The sequence below is a fragment of the Gymnogyps californianus genome, chromosome 20, assembly GCF_018139145.2.
Source record: "Gymnogyps californianus isolate 813 chromosome 20, ASM1813914v2, whole genome shotgun sequence".
NCBI lineage: Eukaryota > Metazoa > Chordata > Aves > Accipitriformes > Cathartidae > Gymnogyps > Gymnogyps californianus.
Genome location: NC_059490.1, coordinates 8,439,635 through 8,464,343, shown reverse-complemented (window position 1 = coordinate 8,464,343; position 24,709 = coordinate 8,439,635). Strand labels below are relative to the sequence as shown.

The 24,709-nt window shown below is 39.6% G+C and overlaps 1 protein-coding gene across 1 annotated transcript in view; it reads left to right on the top strand.

Annotated features, from left to right (window-relative positions):
* The window catches only part of LHFPL7 (LHFPL tetraspan subfamily member 7), a 65,948-nt gene extending 41,855 nt beyond the window's left edge, over window positions 1-24,093 (top strand). Inside the window, exon 3 of the mRNA XM_050909137.1 lies at window positions 20,774-24,093. Within this exon, the coding sequence (XP_050765094.1) occupies window positions 20,774-21,000 (227 nt within the window). The 3' untranslated portion in view covers window positions 21,001-24,093. The remainder of the gene's footprint in view (window positions 1-20,773) is intronic.
* The last annotated feature ends 616 nt before the right edge of the window (window positions 24,094-24,709 follow it).

The window sequence follows — 24,709 nt, the reverse complement described above, 5'->3', positions numbered from 1 at the left end:
AGTCTTTATGATCCTCTAGCATCCCTTTAAATTCTCCTTCTGTCACTTGCAACAAAACAGGCACTTTTTGGTATGGAAAACACATGGCACACAAAGAAAAAGGAAAAATAAGCCTGCCACCTTTAAATGCAGAACTGCACTCAGATTTATGGGGTTGTGGCTAAGGAACAGCATAACAGCTGATATCTTTTTATGGATGATTGGGAAAAAGTAAATGTATTTCATATACTATTATGTACTATTATACAATGGTTAGTGATCTCAAAGAGATAATAGATGGACTTTTTTTTTCATTAAAATGCCATTAACAAATGGAATGGGTGGGAGGAGCCATTGACTTGATAGTGGTAAATGACCTGATCACAGGTGAATAATAAGTGTGCATTGGCAATGATCAGTGCCAACTTGACAGATAGCTCAGATTTGACCTGTAATATTTGGCATCAAACCTCATTTCTATGCATCCAGCTTCATGCCTTCTATCTTTATTACCCAGTGCATTTTCTTTTCTGAGAGCGGTCTGATTGCTACTAATCTTCTAGCCTGTAACCTAATGCTCTCTCTTTAAATGAAGTCCCCATATTGTTGATAAAGAGTCATTGTGTTTGCTTATCTCCCTCCTCTCCAGAAGTGATAGCAGGAAATCTGACTTCTCAATTAACCTGTGTTGAATTAGAATCTTTATGATCAAATTGGTCGATGTGATTTTTTTTTTTTTAATCTGGACTGCTTGAAACTCAGTGGGAATTAGGATTTGTGAATCTCATGAGAGCCTCTTTCTGTGTGTCAGATTGCTGTGGTGTACACAAATGAGAAGCCATTTTCTTGTCATTCTTACAAATTGCTTCTCCTTCTGAAATTTTCAAAAGAGGAATGAACATGGCACTATGTTGCAGAGAAAGCAACAGAAATGAGATCATTTACATCATGGAAAAATAATGGATGTTTCCCAGATGTAGCAAACAAAGGCGAGTATGGCATAGATCTGTCTGTAAGACAGGAGCCAGACCCTCCACAAATTAATTAAAATTATTATTTAAAATGTATTTTTCTGGGATGCAATGTTATACATTGGCATGTGAGAATGAAGACATTCAAAACCCAGTATACTTGTGTCTTCTGCATGTTTTCCAAAACGTTCTTTCCAGATTAATCTATGGCTCACAAATGCCACAACCCATATGGGAATCTCATCAAAGGTTGGAGAAAAAGTAAATGAGTAAATAGTCAAGAGAGGCAAGAGTTTCCAACTGAGCCAGGCCAAGAGGCGCATGGGCTGCTGGGCTGGGAGCACATCCAGCCCACTGGCCTTGACACGGCACAAATGGCGTGGGCTTTCCTTTGCTCTGCTCCACAGAGGCTCTCTGGTATAGGGACATCCTTCTGCTCCCATGACTGCTTTATAAAACCTGGTGTTAGACACTGTCTTCCCTGCATGTCTTTGAGTTAAAGTAGGGCTTAACCTGGAGGAGTAAGGCTTGTTCTAATTCCTTGGCATTTTACATAAGTAAACCAAGAAGTTTAATTACAGAATGTTTAATTAGACAACTGTATTTAAGATCATCAAAATGTCTCCTACATTAGAAAGCATATAAATTTCATTAAAGTATGGATACCTAAGAAAAAAAGATTTAGAGGCTAAATGGAATCCCTGTCATTACCGCTTCATTTCCTTGCTGCTGTTTGAGTTTTGACGGGAAGGGCACTGGCAGCAGATCCTACTCTGATTAATGCATTTCCGTTTAAGATTCCACCTGCAATTATCCACTGTAGGAACATGAAGACCCGGCCAGGTTTAAATCAGTATGCCCCGGATATCTCCTTTATTCACCAGATAGATAGGTACTTCAAATATTTTTCTTGTTCAAACAGGGGTGCATAGCTATAGTTCAGGAAGGGCTCATCTAGGCTGTGTTTATCTGGTAAGACAAAGCCTGCACTAAAACACACAGAGGTTCGTACAAATAAAATTTGCCATCTCTCTACTACAGATTAAAGCACAAACTAAAACTAATGCCATAAAATAAAAAACAGACACAATACAAAAGTTTAGTCTATATTTTACAAAAAAGCAAGGATGTCATTGAAATGTGATGGAAAGGATGGAAGGAGTTTGATGTACCAGTAGAAGTCAGAGGTAATTCCGGGTAAGTCGTGAGATAGCAGCAGGTGTAAAACTGAGAGCAGAGGGAAAACACATGAAACTCAGTAAGAAGGAAAACTTCAGAGTGAGGTGGCATAGGTGAAAGATTAAATTATAGTCAGGGTTATGTAAAGCTTTGAAGAGGACTGGACATCAATACAGGTTTTTGACATTCTCTTCAAAAACTGAGACACTGCCTGGAAAAAGTAACTCTTGCTTTCTGAATATTAGGGGTGAATAACAGCATTGCTTTGTAATGTTGCTTTTTAGGTAGTTTTGCTGGTAGGAGAAAATTCTTACTAATCTTTACACTTTGCACATAGACCTCTCCATCAGGAATTTGTGCCAGAGTACACACTTGCACTGACTCCCATGTGCAAGATACGCTGTAGAAGTCCAGCTCAGAAGTGCATACTTTTCATAAAAATACTCCTTTGCTGAAGATTTAAGCAAATTTCAACAAATGCTTTCTCTTCCATCCAATATCTATGTTTTCCGTGTTAGATTCTGTTTAAATTGACATTATTTCAGGATCATCTTGTAATGTTTGCACAGTATTTCAAAGCACCTCCCAGTAAAAAGACATTAAGGTAATCTATGATACTATAAATAAGAGGCTTTTTAAGAAAGTCCTTGAGTCATTTTGCTGTAATGACAGCAGGCCTCATTAAACAGCTGCATATATGGCACAGATTGGGGACGTTTGCAATGCTAGCGTGCCTGCATTTTATAACGGCCCCAAACGTGACCCCTGGGAACACAGCGGTAACAGAGACAGACTTAAATTGGATTGCAAAAGGAGTAGGAGTGTCAAAGTTGGCCTCCCCCAGGATGCGGGAGCAGTCTGGGCAATGGCTGGGGTGCTGCCTCTCTTCACCTCTGCTTAATGCTTCGTTACTCAGTTCCTGCCGACCTGCTGTGCTCAGCAGGGTGACATTGTCCTGTGCGTGACAGCCACACGCACAGCTCGTCTTTTCCTAAAGGAAATCCCGTAGCTGTTTTGTCCAGAGTCTCGCAAGTGGTGTTTGTGTGTCAGCGCCTTTCATACGGGAGCACTTAGCAACTGTGTTTCAGTTGTGCCGTTTTTGTGAAGTACATCGTGACTCCCGCAGAAAGCAAGCCACAGTCCCTGCCTGCAAAAATGCCCCCCATGTCTGCCTTCACTGCGTCCGTGTAATGAACTGCCTGGTTCATCTGGTTATCAGGACTAAGAAGATCACACTTGCTCTGAAGGACACTTTCCTCCTCCTGCTATGGATGCTCACGGCATGTCCCACCTCCTTCCCGGCTTCCTCCTCGCTGATCAAGGTGTGCGGGCTGGGCTGTGACCTCTCTGGCTTGCCCCACGCTCACCAGCATGTCTGAGCCAGTCTTGTGCCAATAAACTCAGGGCACATCGTGTCTTGATCGATGCTACTCTCTAAATGTTATGTCCTGAGACTTTGTAGATATAGATACAGAACTGAGAGAAAGGATCTGATCTTTCCTGAAACTGGTGAAATTATATAGACATTTCTCCTTGACAGTCTCTTTCAGTCTTTAGAAACCCAGGGCTGTATTAGGCTGTGTTACTGTGCCAGCCTTACACATCTATGATAGCGCTCAGTGCAGTAACACCTCCACAGTATTTTATAAACCATTTCAATGAATACAAACAAATACCTGGAAAGTTAAATCACCATTGCTACAGAAACTGCTTGATAAAACCAGCTATCTTTCTTGCACGCCAAATCTGACCTGCTCTCAGCATGCAAGCTGTCCTGGCCCTGGCCCCAGAGCCGCCCATATTCTGGCTCACTGAAATAGGCAGAATCCCCTGGAAAAAGGGCTTGTGCCAATGCTGATAAGGGAAACATTGCAAGGGGCAGGCAACAGAGGTCAGAATTTAAACCCCTAAATCCTACTGATTTTAGTCTGGAGAGAGGAAGCTAATTTTTCTGACTCAGTGGCAGGTTGAGGCTTTAATGAGGATGCCAAATACACTTGGAGCTGTGGCAGACCCTCAGCCCGTGGCACACAAGCACAAGGCATAGGTGCAGCTGCCCTCTGCACCACCCGCATCTTGTGGCCATGGAAGGAGCCTCAGTGGTTCATGTGCTGGGTCAATTGCAGCAAGAGCAATTCAGGTGGTGGTGGTGAATTCGTTGATAATTGTGTATTTCAGCTACTCCATTCCTCAGCAAAAATAATTCTGTTAGGAAAAAAGTTTTTGAAATGTAAGAACAGGAGACAATTTTGAAATGCAGCTAGTTGTATACATGATCAAGAAATCAAGCTTGAGAGGATCTTATAAAAGGCTGAGAGAACCCAGTTGAGCACTTGTTCAATTAAGCTGCTGAAAGTTCAACTCTTTATTGTATGGAGGCAAAACATTCAAGTCAGGACATCCAGGCACACAGGGGTTTAACTAGGACTTTGTAATTTGCCACCAGACAATCTGGACTATGAACTTGTCTGCAAGTCATTTCACAAGGTCTGAGGGGTTATATCCTCCATGGGTCACTGAACACAGGTGAACATTTTATAAAATATTGTTCCTTCAGCCCTTCACTAAGTGTGTACAGAATACCAGGCTTCCAGACTCCTGAATTAAAGCTGTAAATTTGAACTGTCAAAGCCCAAAGATGTTGGACCAGGCAGCAGGTACCTTTATGACATTTTCTTATTACAAGCGCTGAGATGCAATTGCTCATAGAGGGCATTAAATCAAATTGTGGACGGAAGCTGCGACAGAAACACCCCAGGTTCCTGCCTTACCGCAGGCACTGGCAAAGTACTTGCAATTAACCTGCGTGGCTGGGGAGCTGGAAAGTGGAGATGCTTTTCTTTTGGATGGGTTTTGCCACCCCAAATTTAACTGTGCACCTGTGACTCTGACCAGTCGCAATTATCTTAATGAACTTAAGCCTACGGAGCAACTATTCCATCACGCTTGCAGGACAGCATCTGCTGCGCTGCCCAGTTGGGCACGTGGTGCTCCAGTGAGCGATGCTGTATCCTCCCAAAATGGCATCAGCCATGGAGGAGCAACCACTTTGGGTGGCTGCTGTCCATGTCCAGAAACACAGGAGAAAGAATGATTTGACAAAATTAATGATGATAGAAGACTGCTACTGTGCTGAATTGGTTATATGGTTATTGGTTTGTATCTTACACAATCCACAGTAGTTCAGCAGATAGCTGAACCGTGTTGTTGACAGAAGCTTAACTGTTTGCATTGAGTTAAAGGTTTGGTGCGGACGCGTCTCTCGGAACAGTAGAGGTAGATATTGTGCCATCAGCCTCATTCAGCCAGGCCATGGGTTCCCCATCAGAGTTTACTTGGGCTTTGTTGTTAATTGCTCCACTCATTGCTTCTTTGTAGTCAATCAAATTTAATTCTGTCTGTGGATCCAGTAATTACATGTTCTTGTTTTTATGCAGGGCTAATAGACCACCTAAGGCTTTGTGTAAATTAGTTAATGTTTTCTCCTGCAAAGCTGGCATTTTTCCTGTAGTACGGTGGCAGGTGCAAAATGTTCCTTGCAAAAGCATATGGCGAATTGCTGAAGTACAGCGAATGCTCATGGGTTTTTGAAGGACAGGGTTAAAGGAGTATGTTCTTTATGATATACATGAGCACAGTGTTAATTTTATAGTTCTTCCGTAGCCTGAAATGCCTTAAAATTGCTGCTGAGGAAGCAGATACCTCATAGGAAAAAAATTCTTCTAAGGGACATGGAGGCAAAATAATAATTTCAGAAGGTGCCTAAGCCAAATGGGAATGGCAATGTTGGGCAAACAGCCTAAAAAGGAACACAGATCGTTGTCTCTCTTGCACTGAAATGCAAACTTGTGGAGGAAAGTTTTTAGGCCAGCTGCATAAAAATGAAGGATCCTGTAGGGAAAGATAAACTGGTGTTGTCGAATATTAATCTGCTAGTCATACTGCAAGAGAATTGTGGTTCTTTGTAGATATGTGGGGGCAAAACCTGGCCTAATGAGGTCAGTGGCAACATTTCTGTTGACTCAGTACGGGCAGGATTTCATTCTAATACTTTAACTGTTTTTATTTCCTGTAAATAATCCCGGCTAGAGTTGAAGAACATTTTAAAGTGAGGGTTTATTCCTGAGTGCGTAACTATAATGCATTAATAAATCAGTAGCCAAACTAAATAACTACTGTTTTCTGATTATGTTTCAGCCTTCCCATTTATTTCTGTTTTTCCTCTTTCTCATGTCATGTTGAAAACAAGTCAAAAATCCACATTTTCTGGCAATTTTGGGATGCCCATAAGAGGGGTAACACATACTCCTTTCTCCACCAGACGATCCCTGCCGTGTGTTCAGGCAGTGGTGGAGTCAAAAGCGCAGCATTAGTTCAGCTTTGATTCCCTTTACTTTCTGCTGATTGCATGAAATTGAAAAAGCAAGTGGAAAAAAATCAAAAGATCCTGTCACATTTTCTCCAATTTAAAGTACTATGATGTTATGCAAAAGCCTGAGGTAAGCCTCAAAGTTGGATCTCTTACACGGCAATTTCCTTGAAGAGTTGTTGGATCACATTTTTGTATGGGTTTCTTCTACATACAAGTATTTTATTGCATCTATTTATCCCAGTGACCTGGAATTCATTTATCTGACAAAGATATTTCCATGAGTGAGCTTCCAAACATACAGAGAAAAGTATGACACATCTGCTTTTAGTTTGTCCTTTCTCTGGCTAATTTGAAAATGAACACTAGAGAAATATGTGTACAGCACAGAGGTTGCACATTGTTACTAGCAAACACCAGGTTGCAAACTTATAGGTGGCAACAACTGTGCCAAACCACAAAATTAATATGACTGTGATGGAGTGTAGGAAGGACTGCAATCAGTGGGCATGCAGTGTTTCTCGGGTACTAAAAATCCAGGCAGGGATTTAGATCAGCTGACGAAAAATCCTTTAAATCTTCTAACTTGTTCCCAAGTCCCTCGCACAGTAATCAGATACTGCAGCTGAGACCTTATGTCCTCCCCTGAACAGTGTATCTAAGCAAGCAGCAGGGATGTCTTAGTTTGGAAGCTAACTCTCATGCGTTTATAGCCTCTAAAATGAATGTGGGGCCTCTTTATGCCTTTGTCAGACAAAACCGTAAAGGAATTAGGACAGAGAGCAAGTGCTGTTATGTCCTGGTGCTGTGCTGAAACGTGTTCTTTCCTTAGAGGGAAAATTAGTTAAATGAATGAAACTTTTGGCCCCTCATGGCTGCTGTATGCACTTAGGGTTCATCATTTGCCCTGCCTAGATGCGCATCACTTCTGCCAGAACAAATGAGTATTTCCCTGATTAATCAGTAGTCCTCAGGGAACTGCTCTTTCTGCACATATATTATGATCATTAAGAAGCCTTGCTATCCTGTGCTTGTTGCAGGATATGGAAAATGCAAAGTAAATTGTGCAAAATATACTATGTTTATTAGATACATTTCTCTGTATCTCTTTCAGTAATGGTGTAATTCGGTATCCTGAGATGACAAATGATGTATTTAAGTTCATTCTTCTGTGCTGCCCCATAGATGTTATTAACTCAAACATTTAAATGCAGGAGGATGGAAATGCTGTGGGGTTATTTTTGTCATCCCTGACGGAAGCCCCTGTCATGGACTAACCAGCCCTAACACAGCGCCTGCCTGGGGCGTTTCTCGCTGCTGCGTTGTGGGGTTGGCAGTCTCGGTGCTGGTGCCTGCGACAAAGGAGGGGTCCCAGCTCTCAGCAGGGTGGCGGGGAGCTGGGCAGGCACAGCTGAGCAGGGGTGCCTGAGACTGGGCTCTGCTCACCTGCTGGAGTCAGAGAAACCCAGCTGCATGGCTGGCGTTCCTCCCAACAGCATCCTTACACCCCCACTGACACACATCGATCCACTGGGTTGCTGCAACCTGCCAAACCAGCACAGATTCACTGGAGGGTTTGCCGGTCTCCCTCTGCTCTCCTGGCTCAGCCAACCCTACCCACACCTGACATCTCACACGGGACAGTTGTGCTGGGCAGCATCCTTGGCAGGACCAGCATAGCTTGGACCCAGCAGTGGCACAGGGACAGGACAGAGAATAGAGTCCTTTACTGTATTTGAAAGCGCAGCTTTCACTTTGCAAGCAAATTGCTGGTTAAATCACATTTGACAGACTCCAGAGTAATTGCTGTGTGAGCAGCGCTTGAGTTTAGGAGGCAGGCGTGACTGCGTGTTCACCTGACAATTAGGTGGCTCATCCCATCCAAGCAAGCGTCTCACCATTGTATGGTATTGGCCACCTAATTAAACAAAATGAAAATGAATAGGTCCTCCTTCCACTAGCATAACCACCTAATTCTGGTACTGCATAAGGCTTGCGCTATTGCAAGATAAATTATTTGCTTTCGGGCAACAGGGCACATCTCCTTCCTGCCAAGCACTTGGCCGCTTCTGAAGAGGGGCCATCGTGCCATAGAGGGCATGTACCAGGTCTCTTCTTTCTTTCCTCTTCTCCATCTTCAGCCTCTGGTTTCCATGGAAAGGACACTCAGGCCTGCAGGGTGGATCAGGACAACCAATGCGGAGGCCGTCTTCTGTGTCCTGGGCTGAGACAGATGGAGAGAGAGGGGGCACAGGGCTGGCTGGTGGCAGAGCCTTTTGCTTTGCTCTGTCTAAAACAGACGAGCATCACCAGTTCTCGCTGCCAACAGTTATCACTCACCGAGACAGAGCTGAGAGGCGGCTGCACGGGAAAGCAGCCATTAAGTGCTGCTTGCGTCTCCTCTGCAATCACAGGGCTCGAGTGGCCCTGCCGCCCTGAGCTCTGCGTGGTGCTTGGAGCCAAAATGAAAGGAGATGGGAAACTGAAATAACTCCATTATTTCAAAGCAGATTGCACAGAAGTCAGTCCACTGCTAGCAGGTAGAGCCTTGGTCCTTCCAAGCTGACCTGAGACCTGTGCTTATCTGTGACCGTCTTTTGGTTTAGGAAACTGAACAGAACCAAACCCACTGACTGGGAGAAACTTCCACAAATTTCAGCTTGTGGAAGTCTTTCCACTAATGCTTTTCTCACATGAAAGAGAATTTGGCTGTCTGATATTGTCCCCTGCTGGGCCTATATTGATTTCTTTTTTAAAGATGAAAATATATGATGCAGTGCTTGAAAAATTAGAAAAACAAATCAGCCTGGAGCTCAATCTAATATGTAATTTTTTAAATGCTAGCTAAAGACTATGTGAAAGAGAAGAGAAATATGCATTTTTAATTACAAGATCTGAGCTTAGAAACTGGCTTCACTTCCCTAACCCCCTGGACTGGAGGGCACTGCTTTTCTGGCACTCTCACATGTTAACAAGGTCATCTGCACTCCCAGGAGAAACTCAGAATTCATAACTGGAGTTTCAGCAGATAAAAAAGAGAAGAAAGAGAGACTGATTTGCAGTTTCTTTACATAAAAATATATTTAGAGAAATTTCCAATGCACATGTCCCTCGCTGTGGTTGGGATCTTAATTCTGTTTATTAAGAAAGATTGTTTACTTTATTTAAGCATTTCAGCTCCCTTTAAAAAAGAAAATCTAGAAAATAAATAAAGTTCAGTGTCAAAAGATCCATAGCACTGCTATTCTCTGTATTAATAAAACAAAACGAATAAAACAGATGTCCTTGAGAGTAACTGTTTCTTACAGAGATAAGATGGTGATTAATGGGAAATTTGTTCTTGCCAGAGGTGGCTATCAAGTATAAGTAAATAAATGGTTTGGTTCCATTCTTGCAGCCTACCTACCATAAATATTATTACTTTGGTAATAGGAAGCTGTAATACTGCTGGCCATTCAAAGGTTGAGATTCTGAAAACACCCTTGCCCCTAAGGTTATTCTGTTGATGATGTAATTTACTATGATGCCACAGGAAAAACAAATGGCATGGCAACCAATTTTAAAGTTTTAAAATAATTTCCAGAATATAATGTTATTTTCTGATGGTGTCACTGCACCTTGTCAAAATTAGCCAAAGATCTTAACCTCAAGCAATGGAACAGCCTTTATGAAGCTGGATTTTAAACCTGATAGGGTGTGGGAACAAATGAATACTGGCTATGTCCCTTCTGATGCATTTTAAGACATCTCCCTATAGGCAGTGGTACATATCCTGCAGCAGCTCGCCTCCTTCCTAAGCACTCGGTGGGAAGCAGAACATTGCTAGGAGGCACCAACCTCCTGCAGTTCTCCTTAGCACTTGCCTGAAGTTACTTGCACAAGAGACAGAGGATTTCCAATGCTACCTTAACAGGAGATAGAAAAAACCCTCCCCCACAAAGACATTCAGTCGTCCCCATAGTTTATTTATGGATTTTGTATTTCACGGTCCAAATATATTAACTAAGTTATTCTGTCAAGAGATATAAATGATGATCATTTGTTAGCTGCACCACTTGAATAATTGTATCAAAGTGTAATAAAGTTATTGAAGGGATTTATTAACCTGATGAAGTAACTCATTAAATCCTTCAAATGCATTAATGAAGGAGGAAGTGTGGGCCTTTTGGTATAATTGGAGATGGGAAATTGTGCAGCTGGGCCAACCTGATAAAAATGATCAGATATCCCAAATCACTTTTATTTAGCTAGTAATTTTGGGCATTTCTATCACTACTCTGGATTTCTACATTATTTTTCTAACCTAAGTAGCTCTGCCTCAAAACTCAATTATTTCTTTTGTTTTACTATGGCCTGAAGTTACATTTGTGTGTTTACGAGTTGGGAGCTGAAGCACACATCAGTCAATGATGAGTTTCTTGCCCCATGCAGCGGAGAAGGCATATGAGCCAAACCCTGCCCTTTGAAGTACGCTAGGATGGCAAACTGTTGCAGTTGACAGGGGCCATTGCAAGCAATGACTTGCTCAGGTACCTATAAACAGTGTCCGCAGTGGGAGGTGAGGAGCACACCTGGTCCTTCCCGCTGGCAGGCTGACGGTGTGCTCAGCAATACGATGCCAGGTGGGTTTCGGCTCTTTCCTTTCAGCAGCCTTGGACTAAATCAACCTCTTGCGTGGCTGGTGGTTCTTGAAAGTAGACCTGTCTGCTGCTAATTGAGTGTGTGGCTTGACCAGCATGACCCAGCCTGGTCCTGTTTTGACCATGTGGTTTAACAGGACACGTTCCTGAAAGGTGCTGTGTAAGACTCGGCTAAGGAACACAGATGTCAAACATGGCTGAAGTCAAAATGTTAGCTGTGCTGCACTAATTCATTTGCACAGAGAGCAATCAGTATGAGCGACCTCTGCTCAGGAAAAAAAAAGCTGGATGGTAGAAAGAGGGTGCACTGACCGAGGAAGGACAGGTCAGAGCGCAGCACTCCAGCAGACTTGTCTGAGGATCAGCCCTGGGATCACCTGCTGCATTTCCAGGCAGCTTTCAGTGAATTAGCAGTTGCTATCCCGTTTCCTAGCTGCAGAGCATCTGCTTTAAGCCAGAGCTGATTCCTTTTATAATGTTTTTAAAGGTTAGGAAAGCCACTGCATAAGTACAAGCTGCACTTTTCCAGTTTGCAGCATTAAAAAGCTTCCAAGTACTCAGGTAGTGTTACTGTTGGAGGTGCTGCTATAACCCACTTCGGTACGATGTAGTCTACCATATGGCTACAGCTGTGTGGCACCTGGGCCATAAAAAGAGGGGAGCACGGGAACAGACAATTATTTCCAACGTTACTTGTGGTGTTGCTGATTTATGATGGGCTGGAATCAGCAGCGTGAAATGAGGGTTGTTACAGAACTGTTTTTTATGATCAGGTGGCAGTATGTGTGCTTCTGCTGAGTGATGACATTCACAGGACTAGGACATCTGAGAAACAGAAAACTCTGGTTTCAACCCCCTGTCAAGTTTTTATTAGGAGATATGAAAACATGCAATTTGTGTCTTCCTGGTAGTTCCTGTGCCCTGGGAAAACTGAAGCTGGTCTTTGTAGCTTAAATCAATTAGGAGAAGGATGTAGGATGCCTTTTTTGGTTTAGGCACATATTTTTCATGGTTGCATTCCAGATAAAACGCTGTTCTGTCAGGGATTCTAATCACCTTTCAGCCACTTATGTAAAATACATGTCTCTGAAAGAGGTAATGAATGCGATATCCCTGAGGCTTGAAGACTGCTGGGATGTGAAGTGCAACTGTAACGAAGTGAGACGTGGGCATTATTCTCAGGCATCAGGCCTCCCGCCACCACTGACTCGGCTGCCACATCGTGCATCTCTGCGATGTGGGAGACAAAGTACAGAATGTGCGAAGTAAAAATAAATTCACTGTACAACGCTTTACAATAAGGTCACCTCTGATGTAAGGCTAGTATTTAATGGCCACCAGCTTCATTATACATCGCTTTTCATGAGTGTCTGCTCTGCTGAAATTGTGAGTCTTGGGAGAGGTGAAAAGATTGATTTAAAACAGACCTGTGAGGTGAGCAGGTGGGGAAGAGAAGGGAGCAAATGCGTCATGTCAAATCATGACATTTCAGGTGATCTACACATCACTGCCTGTCTTTTGGACCTCAGCCCCTGCTCTAAATAGCTATTTAAGAACTTGGAACTGACAGCCAGAGCAGGAGCCAAGACCTGCTGTAGGCTGGGCAGCATCTCCCCTTCCCAGGCGAGCTGGCTCCAAAGGAGAGACAATATGCTGCAAGGAAACGTGTCCGCTCCCTCACTACTTCCAGCTGCATATGGTCCCAGGCTGATACTGTTCCTTGTTAGGGAATGCATCAGATGGTGAGTTGAAGCTGCATTTGTTCTTAGCCAAAAGATCACAAGAAGAAGTATTAATTTAAATTTTCAGTCATCAATTTCATTCCCTGCTTGTGCTGGAGAACATACTGGTTTTGGCATGGATAGGTTAATTAAGAAGAGAAGCAAAGCGTTTGCCACCTTTATTTCTATTTGTAGAAATGGAGTTGAGCAGTTAACCAATGTGCATTGCTTAGAAAATGGGCATCATGCTATGTTTATCTAAAATAGAACAACTGAAATATGCACTTTTTATTAGCACTTCTTAACTGTTGAATAAAATGTAACACAGAGATAAGGGAATACAGGCACATTACAGGCACAATACATTCTGAATATGCTGCTCTCATCTAAAGAATGCAACACTTAAATTAGTCAATATTATATTATTAGTCTGCTTCTGTGTTGCTGTTCTGAAAAAGATGAAGTGAGCATGCCTTAAATAATTTCCAAAAAATTAAATAGAAAATCTATGTAATTATTGAAGTAATACAAAAAAGGAAAATCATAATGGCTTCCAAATTAGAGTGCATCTGACAGTCCCCATTTCTTAGCTGTGTGAGTCTTGTAAAATTTTGTGTAACAGTCTGCTATTTTGAGAAACATTAGCTCTTGTCTCTCCCTTTTACAGTCTGCTAAATAGGCTGTATATCTTCTAACCTTGCAGATGACAAAATGCACTCCTTCACCATAGTCCACACAGTGCTAGATCATTTCAGCCTTTTTGAGTAAATGACACGCAACTCTATAAGTGCATGATTAGGCCCATAGATTACCAGATTACATCTATAAATCTTCACCATAGCTACCACTCACTTGGCAGAAATAGTGAAGTTTCATCATTTATTCCCATGTAGAAAACATGCTGTGAAATGCAACCTCAAAGGTCACTGGGATGGCATTTCCTTTTGTGGCCCTTAATAAACTTGCAGCTAATGCAGCAATTACCAAGCCCAATTACCTCTATGTTGGCTTCAGAGAATTTCTTTTCCAAAGTCTGGATAGTTAGATTCCACTCCCTTCAGTTAATAAGTGAGGTAGATTCAGCTATTTGTACAATTGTTAGACATTTCTGAAACAGGCTATTTGTGCAATAAGGGCCTGTCTGAATGAGGAAGTTGTGCCAACAGAACTTGAATGGGGTATTTAAGTGGTACTAAAAAGATGTGCAAAAAGGTGCATGGACACTCTTACTTCAGTGCTAGTTTTATTTAAAATAACCTGTTCCTATTCCACCTCAGCTAAATCCAAATAAACTCAAATGGAAAACATTGTCCAGCTTTATATATATATATATATTTCCCAGTAGTTTTGCATATATATACATATATAAAAATACAAGTTACTATATCTGATGCAGTTCCTTAGCTTGTGAGCTGTAGTCACATACTCAGCATTTATTTAAACATAGAGTTTGGAGACATTGTACAAACTAATGCATTTCCTTTGTGAACTAACAAAGGAGTTTGACAAGCTACATAGCTTTCGTTATAACCACATTTATATTAAAGCTGCTAAGTGCTAACTTGTGAGTTGCACCATTTAGAAAAGGAACTGGTATAATCTGCTTATTTGGCAACAGTCCAGGACTGATACATGCTCTTCAAATCACAACATGTTTGACTGAAATGAAGCCAATGGAATAATTCTTTACAAAGGAAAAGAGCTAAAATGTAATATGTTAGAAGTGGCTGTATCATTATTGCGAGTTCCAGCTCTTTGTTCAGTTACAAAGGACGATAGCTGCATTTTGATACCAAGTATATGGGTGTTATTATCCCTTTTTCCTGCTCTCCATTTTGCTTTCCTTGGAGGGAATAGTTGCTAGGGCTGCTTTCAAGAGTTTGACCTATAGGTACCTGACATGCACCTGCCAGGAGTTCAGCAGAATAGAAAGGCATTTAACAGTGGTCCTGGTTTTCCTTGCCCCTCAAAAGTTTTGCTTCCATAACAGTAGGATTTTGTCTGGTTTGTTTTATCTTTCACAGGTCACTTTCCTGTTTATTTTTTTTATACTTAACTGGCATTTAAAATGATGCCTGCTGATTTTAGATGTATTTCAGCTCTCACCAAAATTACTCTAGGTAATTCCTCCTTTTCTGAAGTAGCCAAAAGGAAATCACTAATTTGTGGATAGCCCAAAATTCCATCTTGTTTCTGTTTGTACACTCATGCGCAGCTATTACCAACAATAACTGTGACCTTGGATCTTATTTAGCATTGTCTTCAGGTTTCCAATTGTTGGAAGAGACATATAGGTATCTCCTTTTTGTACAAGGGAACTTGCACCATCTATGTCCAAAATATCCTAACTGTAGTGACCCTTCAGGCGTGCTACAAAAATATTTGCTTGGGAAGAGTGCTGGAAAGTATTGAGTGTAGGCTAGCCAGTGCAGCAGGACAAGAGATGATATTTTTGAAGACATCTGGCTCCATTACTGGTTGAAAGGTTTTCTCATTGCTGCTCAGATGTGAGCTGTATTTCTGGCTTTGCGCTAGGGCATCTGTGGCTTTGGATCAGCATCTGCTTTCTCATTTAAAATGATGTAAGTAAAATCACGAAAAGCTCAAGAGGAGCTAATAAAATTATTAGATTAATAAAATGTATAAACCTGAGAGGAAATGCGTTATTCAAAGTCAACTGATTGTGCATAAGAAGAACTGCCAGCTTTAAGAAGGGAGGTAATGGATTGTATGTGAGAGGAAACTTCTTGATGAGATGAGTGAAAACTGTTTTGGTAGATTGAGCTCTGTCAATAAAAATGTTCCAAGGGATAAGACTGTGATAATCTGTAATAGGGTTGGAATAATACTCTTGCTCGCCTATGATTCAGCCCTAATTCTAATGATTGTCTGATATGTCCCACAATCTTGCAATTAATCCGTCATTGTCACAAGTATGAGGAATATAATATACTCCTAAAATGAGCAAATTAAACTTCTAAAACAAACTAATCTTCTTACAGCAGGTAATTTCAGGAAGATAATTCATGCACACAGCATATTCTACTACTGATGATCAGTATTACTACTACACATCATCTAAACATATTAACAAATACAATAAAATAAAATAGCTTTTTCTGATCTCTATATTATTTGTGGTCCACCTCTGGATCTCCATCCATTTCAACATTAGTATGAAAGGATACACATAAACTTAGCTAAGTTTTCACATTCCTGCTTCACAACACAGAAAACTATTCAATTATTGTGTTTCATATGTTGAAAACTGCATCAGTCTTGCCAAAAGAAGTGGAAATGGAAATAGCCATTTTTTGTGCATGGTATTTAAGAGAGTTGTACATTGGTGCCCTCTACACACACTCTAGAGAACTGCATTATTTTGGTTTGGTTTAAAATAAACTTGAAAATGGTATGTGATAGATTTAAATAATTAAATAGTATTTCAGGAGCTTAATGAAATGAATGAACCATTGCAATGACAAAGAGTTACAGTTTATTAGATTTTAAAATAGCAGAAAACGCTATTTTCCCTGAGTAGAAGTGTCATTGATTATTATAATCAACAATTTACGACTTTTTCTACAAAATGCTCTGCTTTCCCTAAAAAGAAGTGTCCTCCTTTCTAATAATATCTTATTCCTGTTAATTAAAGTTATTTTATTTAGAAATTGACAAACTCAGGAATCTACTTTTTAAAAAAAAAAATTAGGTAAGCCATATTTTTTAAGCTTTGGGCCTGCACAGGGAGCGGGAGCACAGCGCAGAGGTCCTGCCTTGGCTAGCAAACCCTTCAGAGGAGAAACTGCCATTTACCATCTGGCTGTAGGACACCAGTGAAGTAAAGAGGATGAGAGAGGATGAGGGTGAGACTGCAACTGTTTGGGAGGGCAGAAGATTAGAAAGCAGAAATAAAAAGTGACTTACAGTTGAACTAATATGCGTGGACTTGACTTCAGACTGCCTTGCAGTCAGCAGTGGCTGTGACTTACTGGTGAGAACTCAGGTGATGAGGACCTAGTAATAACAAACACCGTGTGTCAGATAATAAAACAAAAAAATGCATGTTTTTAACAAGACCCAATAGCTGATAGGAGATGAATCAAATGATCAGCCAAGCCATGTTAAAAAAAGAACTCCAGCTATCCATTTTACCAGCAAGTCCCCTCTGCACTCCATATGCTTCATGCTATAGAACAGACCCAAATATGTTGTCTAGCCTTCTCATCATCGTGTATGACAGCGGGATTACACTACACATAATGGTAAGACACACTCACTACTGTATTCTGACACATTTTAAAGTGATGTTTGTTGTTGGAAAACTGTGCAGAGGTGTAAGTGTTATATGAGGAGCCTAAATGGAGCCTCACTGTTTCTTTGTGTGCTCTCCCAGCTAACTGCACTGCTGATAGACAGCACTATTAAGCAGTCATTAGCACCATGTCTGAAAGCTTGGCTTCTGCTGATAATAACAGGCTATTCAATATTTTGAGCCTTTGTAAGAAAGAGGGCACCTAAATGAGAATAATGAGGTCATTCTATGACACGCCTGAGGATATGAAACCATGGGTAACTTTTTAGCCCATTTGATATGTGAACACATTACATCCGACTGTGACAGATTATTTCTAGCCTTCAAAAAGAAAAAGCTTCTTCCATTAAATCACACCATACAACATCAGCACCAAGCGGTAATCAAAACACTGGTGTCACTGTAAAGCACAACCTTCAAAATAATTCTGGGTAACCCAATCAAAAAGAAAACATATATATGGACAGATACATGAAGTAGAGCAAGGCGTTGAGATAGTGTCAGAAAAGCAGCGAATTTTAACAGTTAGCAAAGTTTAAAAGGATTTTATGATAAAAAGATTGCTTCCAATTCTGCATAATGTTTTCTTTCGCTGAATGAGATGCAAGGACTATTTTGGCTTTGAAAAGATGAACAAACTGAAATTTTAATTTTAGACCACCTTCTTGCTTAGAGCAGTTGCTGTTTCTCTTAAAACTGGCTCACTTTCCTTTGCAAATGGGCCCAACATTTTACAGAAGGTTTTGCACCGTGGGGCTATTTCAAGATTCCTTATGCAGTCAAGCAGCCTGAGTGGGGCTATGCTGTGTATCCACATCACAGTCTCTTAGGTAGCATGTTGTTCCACTTCCTAGCTGTATTAGCCCACAAGTGAATGCTACAACCTACATAGGTCTATGGATTAACATGGTTTAGTTTGTTGATCAGCTTAGCGGTTTATCACTCTCAAACTTTACAACAGCAGTAGGAAAAGTCTCCCTTTTTTCTGGTTGTTCTCCAAGGTTGCTTCCTATGTTTCTGCCTACAGAGGTGGTGCTCGGGGAATTTTCCTGGGCGTGCAAGAGTGTCACACCACTTTCAGGCTGTCCTACTGAACAAAGGGAACATGCTGGCCCTTAGCTTTTTTCCTTCTTTTGGGAAAGCTTAGTGACCTTTGCTAGAAGAGCTGTTTGTGTGTGTGCCTAGTTTAGCTTCATTTTTATTCTATTTTCATTTTGTATTGTTTTTAGTGCTGTCATATGTGCATAGTTAAGGGAGATCTGCATAATACAACTTACTTCTTTGTATTTAGCTTCAGCTTCTGTATATTTGTTTCATGTTAGAGCCTAAATGCACAAGCACAGCTGGTAAGAGCTCAGTGCTGAGCTTTGTGAGCTCCCTCCTGCCCTGGGCACCCACAGCAGGTGCAGCTGGTCGAGTATCAGGGAGCGCGAGCCCGGCTCAAGACACGGCCTGCGCTGGGGAGGACCCTTCCCTTAACCGGCTCCTGCGGCATCACCTTCACACACCTTGAGCCTGGAAAGAGGGGAGGGCCACAGGGTCCTTTCCTTGGGGAGCACTGAGAACTTATCATTCATACAGGCTTAAAGGAAAGGCGAGTAGTTGTGGGAGCACGGGCAGGTAAAAGCACCTTGCTCTGAGAGAGCTCCGCTTACTGGCGGGCAGTTTCTCTTTGTAGCCGTACATCAGTTACCCTAGAAGGAAACAGACTGGCAAGTTTGCTTCTGTTGCAGTTTCTCTCCTTTTAATTTCCATTTTCTTGGTCTTACTGTTTTTTACATGGGATTAACACAGCGGCTCCATTTAGACTAGAAGGAAAGGTTTAATTCAAATTATTCAGGGACTTTACAGACTGTGTTAAACTTCTTGACTTCATCTAGCCCATATTAAAGGGTTTTTTTAATTAAAAAAGATTAATGAGTGACTGCCCTTTTTTAGTGGATACTTTTAAGATTAAGCCTCTCTAATATTATAATTGGAGTAATATGCACATGCCCTACCCATGTAGGCAATTACAAATACAGAGAATAGCACGTAGTGTTTGTTTTATAATCTTACTGTTTCATTAGATGTTTGCTGGTTATGAATTATCTATCAGCTCAAACACAACAGATAACCCTGATTACCACTATTCTTGAATCACTAACAATCCACTCTGAATTTGAACAAAACGCTGTCCTGGAAGAACGGGAAGGTAGGAAAAGGGACTGCTTCATGGTATCTTTTTGGTACATAAAATAAAGTCTTTTAAAATACACTATAAACACAGTTGTTTTTCATTAGCAGAAAGGCTAGAAAAGAAAAAATGGTTTCTCGGTGTTCTCTCAAACAAGGGGTGTACACAATGGCTGGAATGGCATAACCCTTCGCATCAGCCTAGCTCAGCCCCTCTTGACTTCCAAGGTGGGCAGAAACAGGCTCTGAGGACTGTACCTGGAGTATTTTAACGCACCTTTACCATAGTCATGATTTATACCTTGGGCAGTCTTGTTTTCAAAGCTGGAAAAGTGGTTCTGCTGTTCATTAAATTAATTGCATACGCCATGATAGTTAAATATAACATGTATTCATTAAAGACTGTAAAATCTGTGAAGTTCTATTAAAAGCTAACAGATAATACAGAGAGTGTAATTGCAGGAGGCAAGTCTGGCTTTCCAACATCAAGAGGTGGCTTAAGCTTTGCTTGTATTTTAGACACATTTCTTCATTATGCACTGGATTAATCTGCTAGTGTATTTGGCTAGAAGGAGTAAAAGATGACTCACTGGGAGAAATTTCCTGCTACTTTAACTCTGTGCCTTTACATACTGAACCTTTAGATTTCTACAGCATGTCCTGTTATATTTATTTTGTGGTTTTAGATCCCAAGCTGTCAATACTAGGTAATACGGGAACTTCAGGTCTTAATAATTTAGGTCTCAACTTTAGGTCAAAAATTTTTCTAATCCTTAAGTTTACAGAGAGAATTCAAAAAAATATACTGAAAGACTCCAATGATAAAAGCTAAATAAAAAGAAGAGAGATTGTGTTGTTTTTCATCTCACAATCTTTGGGTCAAATGCAGGATTTTTTAAACAATTTGGGTTGTAATAATGAGAATAATGAGAAAGTGCTTACATTATCAGAACCTCATCAGCAGAATCTGAAAAACTACATGTAAACTCTTTCACTGAAAGTTTTTATTTGGCAGAACAAAGTAATTGTTTGTCTCAAGTACAAAAATGCTATTGAGAAGAAAATCAAGTTGGTTTGGAATCTGCAAACTTAGGAATTCTTCTCCTCTGGATTCCATTGTATCATCTGAATCATCTTACTTTTTAAATGGCTACATAATTTGGATTACAACGTTTCTGAAGTGATGCAATAGGCAAGAGTTCTCATGAAAAAAATCCCAATGCCAACTTGCTACCATGTTATGACACTGCTGTCCATAAGAGGTAATTATGAAAAGGAAGATAATCTGACAATCATAAGTTTTAAGCTATGACTTTTTCTATGGATTTTAATATAACATATATTTGCCTTTCTAAAAGAAGGAATTTTTTTCAAAGGAATTAAGTGTTTGATAGTAATTGTTGTGGTTTTTTTCTCCTCTCTAGTGTTCATAATGGCTTCTGGGCTTTTGGTTTACCCTTTTGGTTTCAACTCTGCTACTGTGAAGAGATTCTGTGAGAATTCAGACATCTACTATGCAGGAGACTGCCAGATTGGATGGGGGTATATGCTGGCAATTGTTGGGGTCATGTTGTCTGTCTTTTTACCATTCTTTGCAAAATATGCACCAAAAGAGCACATATCTCCAACTCCAATACCTACTATTTTATAGTATTTTATTACTGTTTAAGAACAGAACATTCCTGTCTGCAGGCAATGGGCAGAAATTATTATAGCACTTCCATTTAGCTGTATTGCTGAAGAGAAAAAAGGAGATGGGGAAGAGAAGGTCAGATTCACAAAGACCAAAAGTGCATTGATAGTCTTCCGTACGTATGAGCAGCGAACACTCTGGAATTGAAATAAGATTAATCAGCAGCCTTTATACTGCTCTAAACATATAGTGGCATAATGCCTTAGACAAAAAAAATCTGTTTATCCTCAAAACATCTGTCTACCTCCCAGTTTCTTTTGTGTCTCAAAATCGTAAGTCTTTTAAAAGCTTCAATTCACTTTTTATATATTATTAGATGTCAAAACTTTTATGAACCCAATAATTTTAAAATCAATAATGATATTTTGTTACAATTATTTTGATTAGTGAAAAAAGCACCTACTAGTAGCCACAGCCTAAAATTAAGCTTAATATCTAAAAAGAATTGTATACAAGAAAAAAGTTTCTTTTTAATCTATATGTATTAGTAGTACCTGCATATTTTAAGTTGTTGGCACACTTTTTAATACTGATCTAATCTTCAAGATTTAGAGTCATCTTCATGAAGACTTGCATAAAATTTAGATTGCTTTTTTGCAGAGAGAGAGAGATCTAACTACTTCCAAAGGCTTCATGATGATTTAATAGTTTAACAACAGGAAAAAAAAAATGCTAAGAATTTGTTTTTTGGTATTTCTTAAATTATAATTTTAGGTGGACTTTTACAAAATTATTTGAACTATTACAACTGTAGATTTTGGGTTTTGTTGTTTCTTTTTTAAGGCCGAAAAGAAAAATCTCTGTTTACAAAAATGTGTGTGCCCAATGGCCCTTGTATGTAGTGACAATACAAGTCAGAATGAACAGGATTCTAATATTTCTATTACTATTAAGAGCCCATTATTGTAAAAAAAAAAAAGTGAAATGCTACTGAACACGACTAATAAGAATCTGATGCCGTGTCAGAACTAGCAAATGGCCGTATTTCATGGGTTTGTATGTGAAATTTGTGAAGTCTGATTTCCACAATAGCACTGAATTCATTACTATCAAGCATGGAAATAAGTGCACTTGATTGCCTTAAGCAAAAGAAACATTGGGTTCTAATCTCACCCCACCGTTATGTTTTTCATTTAAAATAAAAATTGAATTCTAATTCTATTCTCATCTTTTATTTTCTATTATTTATTTAAAAAGAAATAATCACATAGATTATATTTAATTCAGAGCTGTACTTCTTAGTTTTATATTTTGGCACAAACCAAGTGATCAAATTTATTATTCTTCACTTAGCTGAGTCCAACTGATTCCTGAATTTTATTATTTTTTTTAATGGAAAGCGTACATGAAGGGACAGACAGAGACATGTTGAGGATGTATAAGAAAATGCAAACGGATAGAACAATCACTGTGTTATTTTAATAAATGTCAAAGACTTCTGCAGTCTTGTTTACATTCCTCACCCTTCTAAACTTCAATGGAACGTTGCATTGTTTTCCAAAATAATTGTCTGTTGTTACATTTTCATGCACTCTAAAAGCAAATTCCGCACATAAACTTAGCAAGTTCCATTACTAATCTTTGAAAATACAGATTTCAATGTAGAATGAAGTACACTGAGAGAGAGCGCGCGTGCTATGCGTTTTTGCTCACAGTGACTAAGGAATTAAATCTTCCAAATATTTAACAAAATAGGTTGAAGGAATGCCTCTAAAGTAAGAAGAATAAATTTCAGTCACTTCTGTATGGTAATGTACTTTTCAGTAATGTCTTTTACACTTTTTTTAATGAATGGCTGAAATTGATAATTTTCATATAAGAGTCAGAAAAGTGAGGAATAACAAACAACATGTAAAAAGAAAATCATCACCGTAAAGTAGAAAGACAGAGATGCAGGCTTTTCTTTCCTAACCAACCTGTGCCTTTACACTAGAACCATTATACAAGACAGGATCAATATGATTGAAAAAAAAAAACAAACCAAGCAACAACTGAAAAACGTTGAGTAATGTGTATAAACTGTATTAAGTAGGTTTTTTTCTGTTTTGTGTAATGTTTACGACTGTTCACTTAATGTTTCACTAGAAAAAGTGATTTGTTAGTGTAAAGTAGAAAACTTTTTTTGCAAAGATCTAAACACTTACTGAAAGCAAAATTATGTTAGATTTTTATTAACAGCTATAACATACCTAGTAGACGCAAATGACCGATTCCTGTCATTACTTATTAACGTAACATTCACATGTGCAGAACTGGAACTATCAATCATTCAGCTGAAATCAGTAGGACTACAACACTTCTGTGATGTCGATTACACACACAGATGCTTGCAGGTCTGGTCCCATAGTTCAAGCTTCCTTTGTAGTTTTAACTTACTGTTACAATGGAGTCTTACAATTTACAACACTGCTGTACCAAATCCTTTACTTCTTAAAACCCAACTTCTTCTGTTGTGAGCATCGTCAAGCTCTAAGTCCTGTAATTTTCTGCACCTTTTATGAGTTAAGCTAATGCTTCCATTTGGAACTTTCTTTAATATTTTATAATATATAAAGGAAATCAAATATATGTATATGACCTCTACAGCTGGATAGACGAAACTCTCCTTGAAACATCCACGCTCAGAACCAGGTTAGCACAGAAGGTAGAGATGATAATGCAAGTGATTCTTAGAACAGTTAGTAAAGCAAATACTTTAGATCCTCAACTGGAACATTAAGGGGGGTGTTGCTAACAATACATGTGCTAACACTGACAGATCACTTTTTTAAATAAAGACTGTCTGCGCGTTAAACAGTGTAAAAGCGTTTTCCTGTTACAAGTCAAACGATTTACTGGACCAGGTTCAAGTTTTATTCTAAATATATAATTTTTTAAGTGTAACTAAAAGCTGTATTTTCCATTACTGTGTTTCTGCATTGACTAGCTGGCTCCTTTTTAGAATATTAACTGTTTTCTGTATTTGACTTGTTGGATACAATATTTCAATTATTTTAAATGTGAAATTTCCAATTGCCAACACTGTATAATAAAATAAAAAAAAAAAATCACGCTGTTCACTATTTTCTTGACAACTCTTTTGTTTTACAATTCCCAACAGATCTGGTACAAAGCTTTTGAAGTAGGGGAACTAGCTAAGGGGAAAAGGAAATAGAAACAGCAGGAATAATCTATGAAAGTTAATGTTTGAAGGCATGTACATGGTCCATCCCTCATGAAAGACGTTTCTATGGCAAAGACAAGGAAGTTCTGTGTTCAAATAATTATTTCTCTCCAGCTTCCTCTGTGTCCTTGAGCAATCTCCCTACAGCTTCAGCATCTGTTGCTATTTTATACAGGTGTTTTACTGATTATTTATTTTTTTAAAAAACATGAATCAGATGATAACATATCAACGGGAACCATATGAATACCTAATATATACAGCTGCATCCTGTGAAACCTTTCTGTAGTATCTATTATGTTCATTTCTAGAAAAGCTTTTATACATGTTCTTGTAATCCAGCAAAGGAAAGGGAACCTGTTAGTTGGAACTGAAGTGGAATAAAGACTACCTTCTTACTTTCTACCAAAGAGCAGTTTTAGTGCAATATGCAGAGCCAAAGAGAACTTTGGCGATGTTTGTTGCTATTAAGCTTTCACCAAATACTCCTCAAAAGAAGTATGT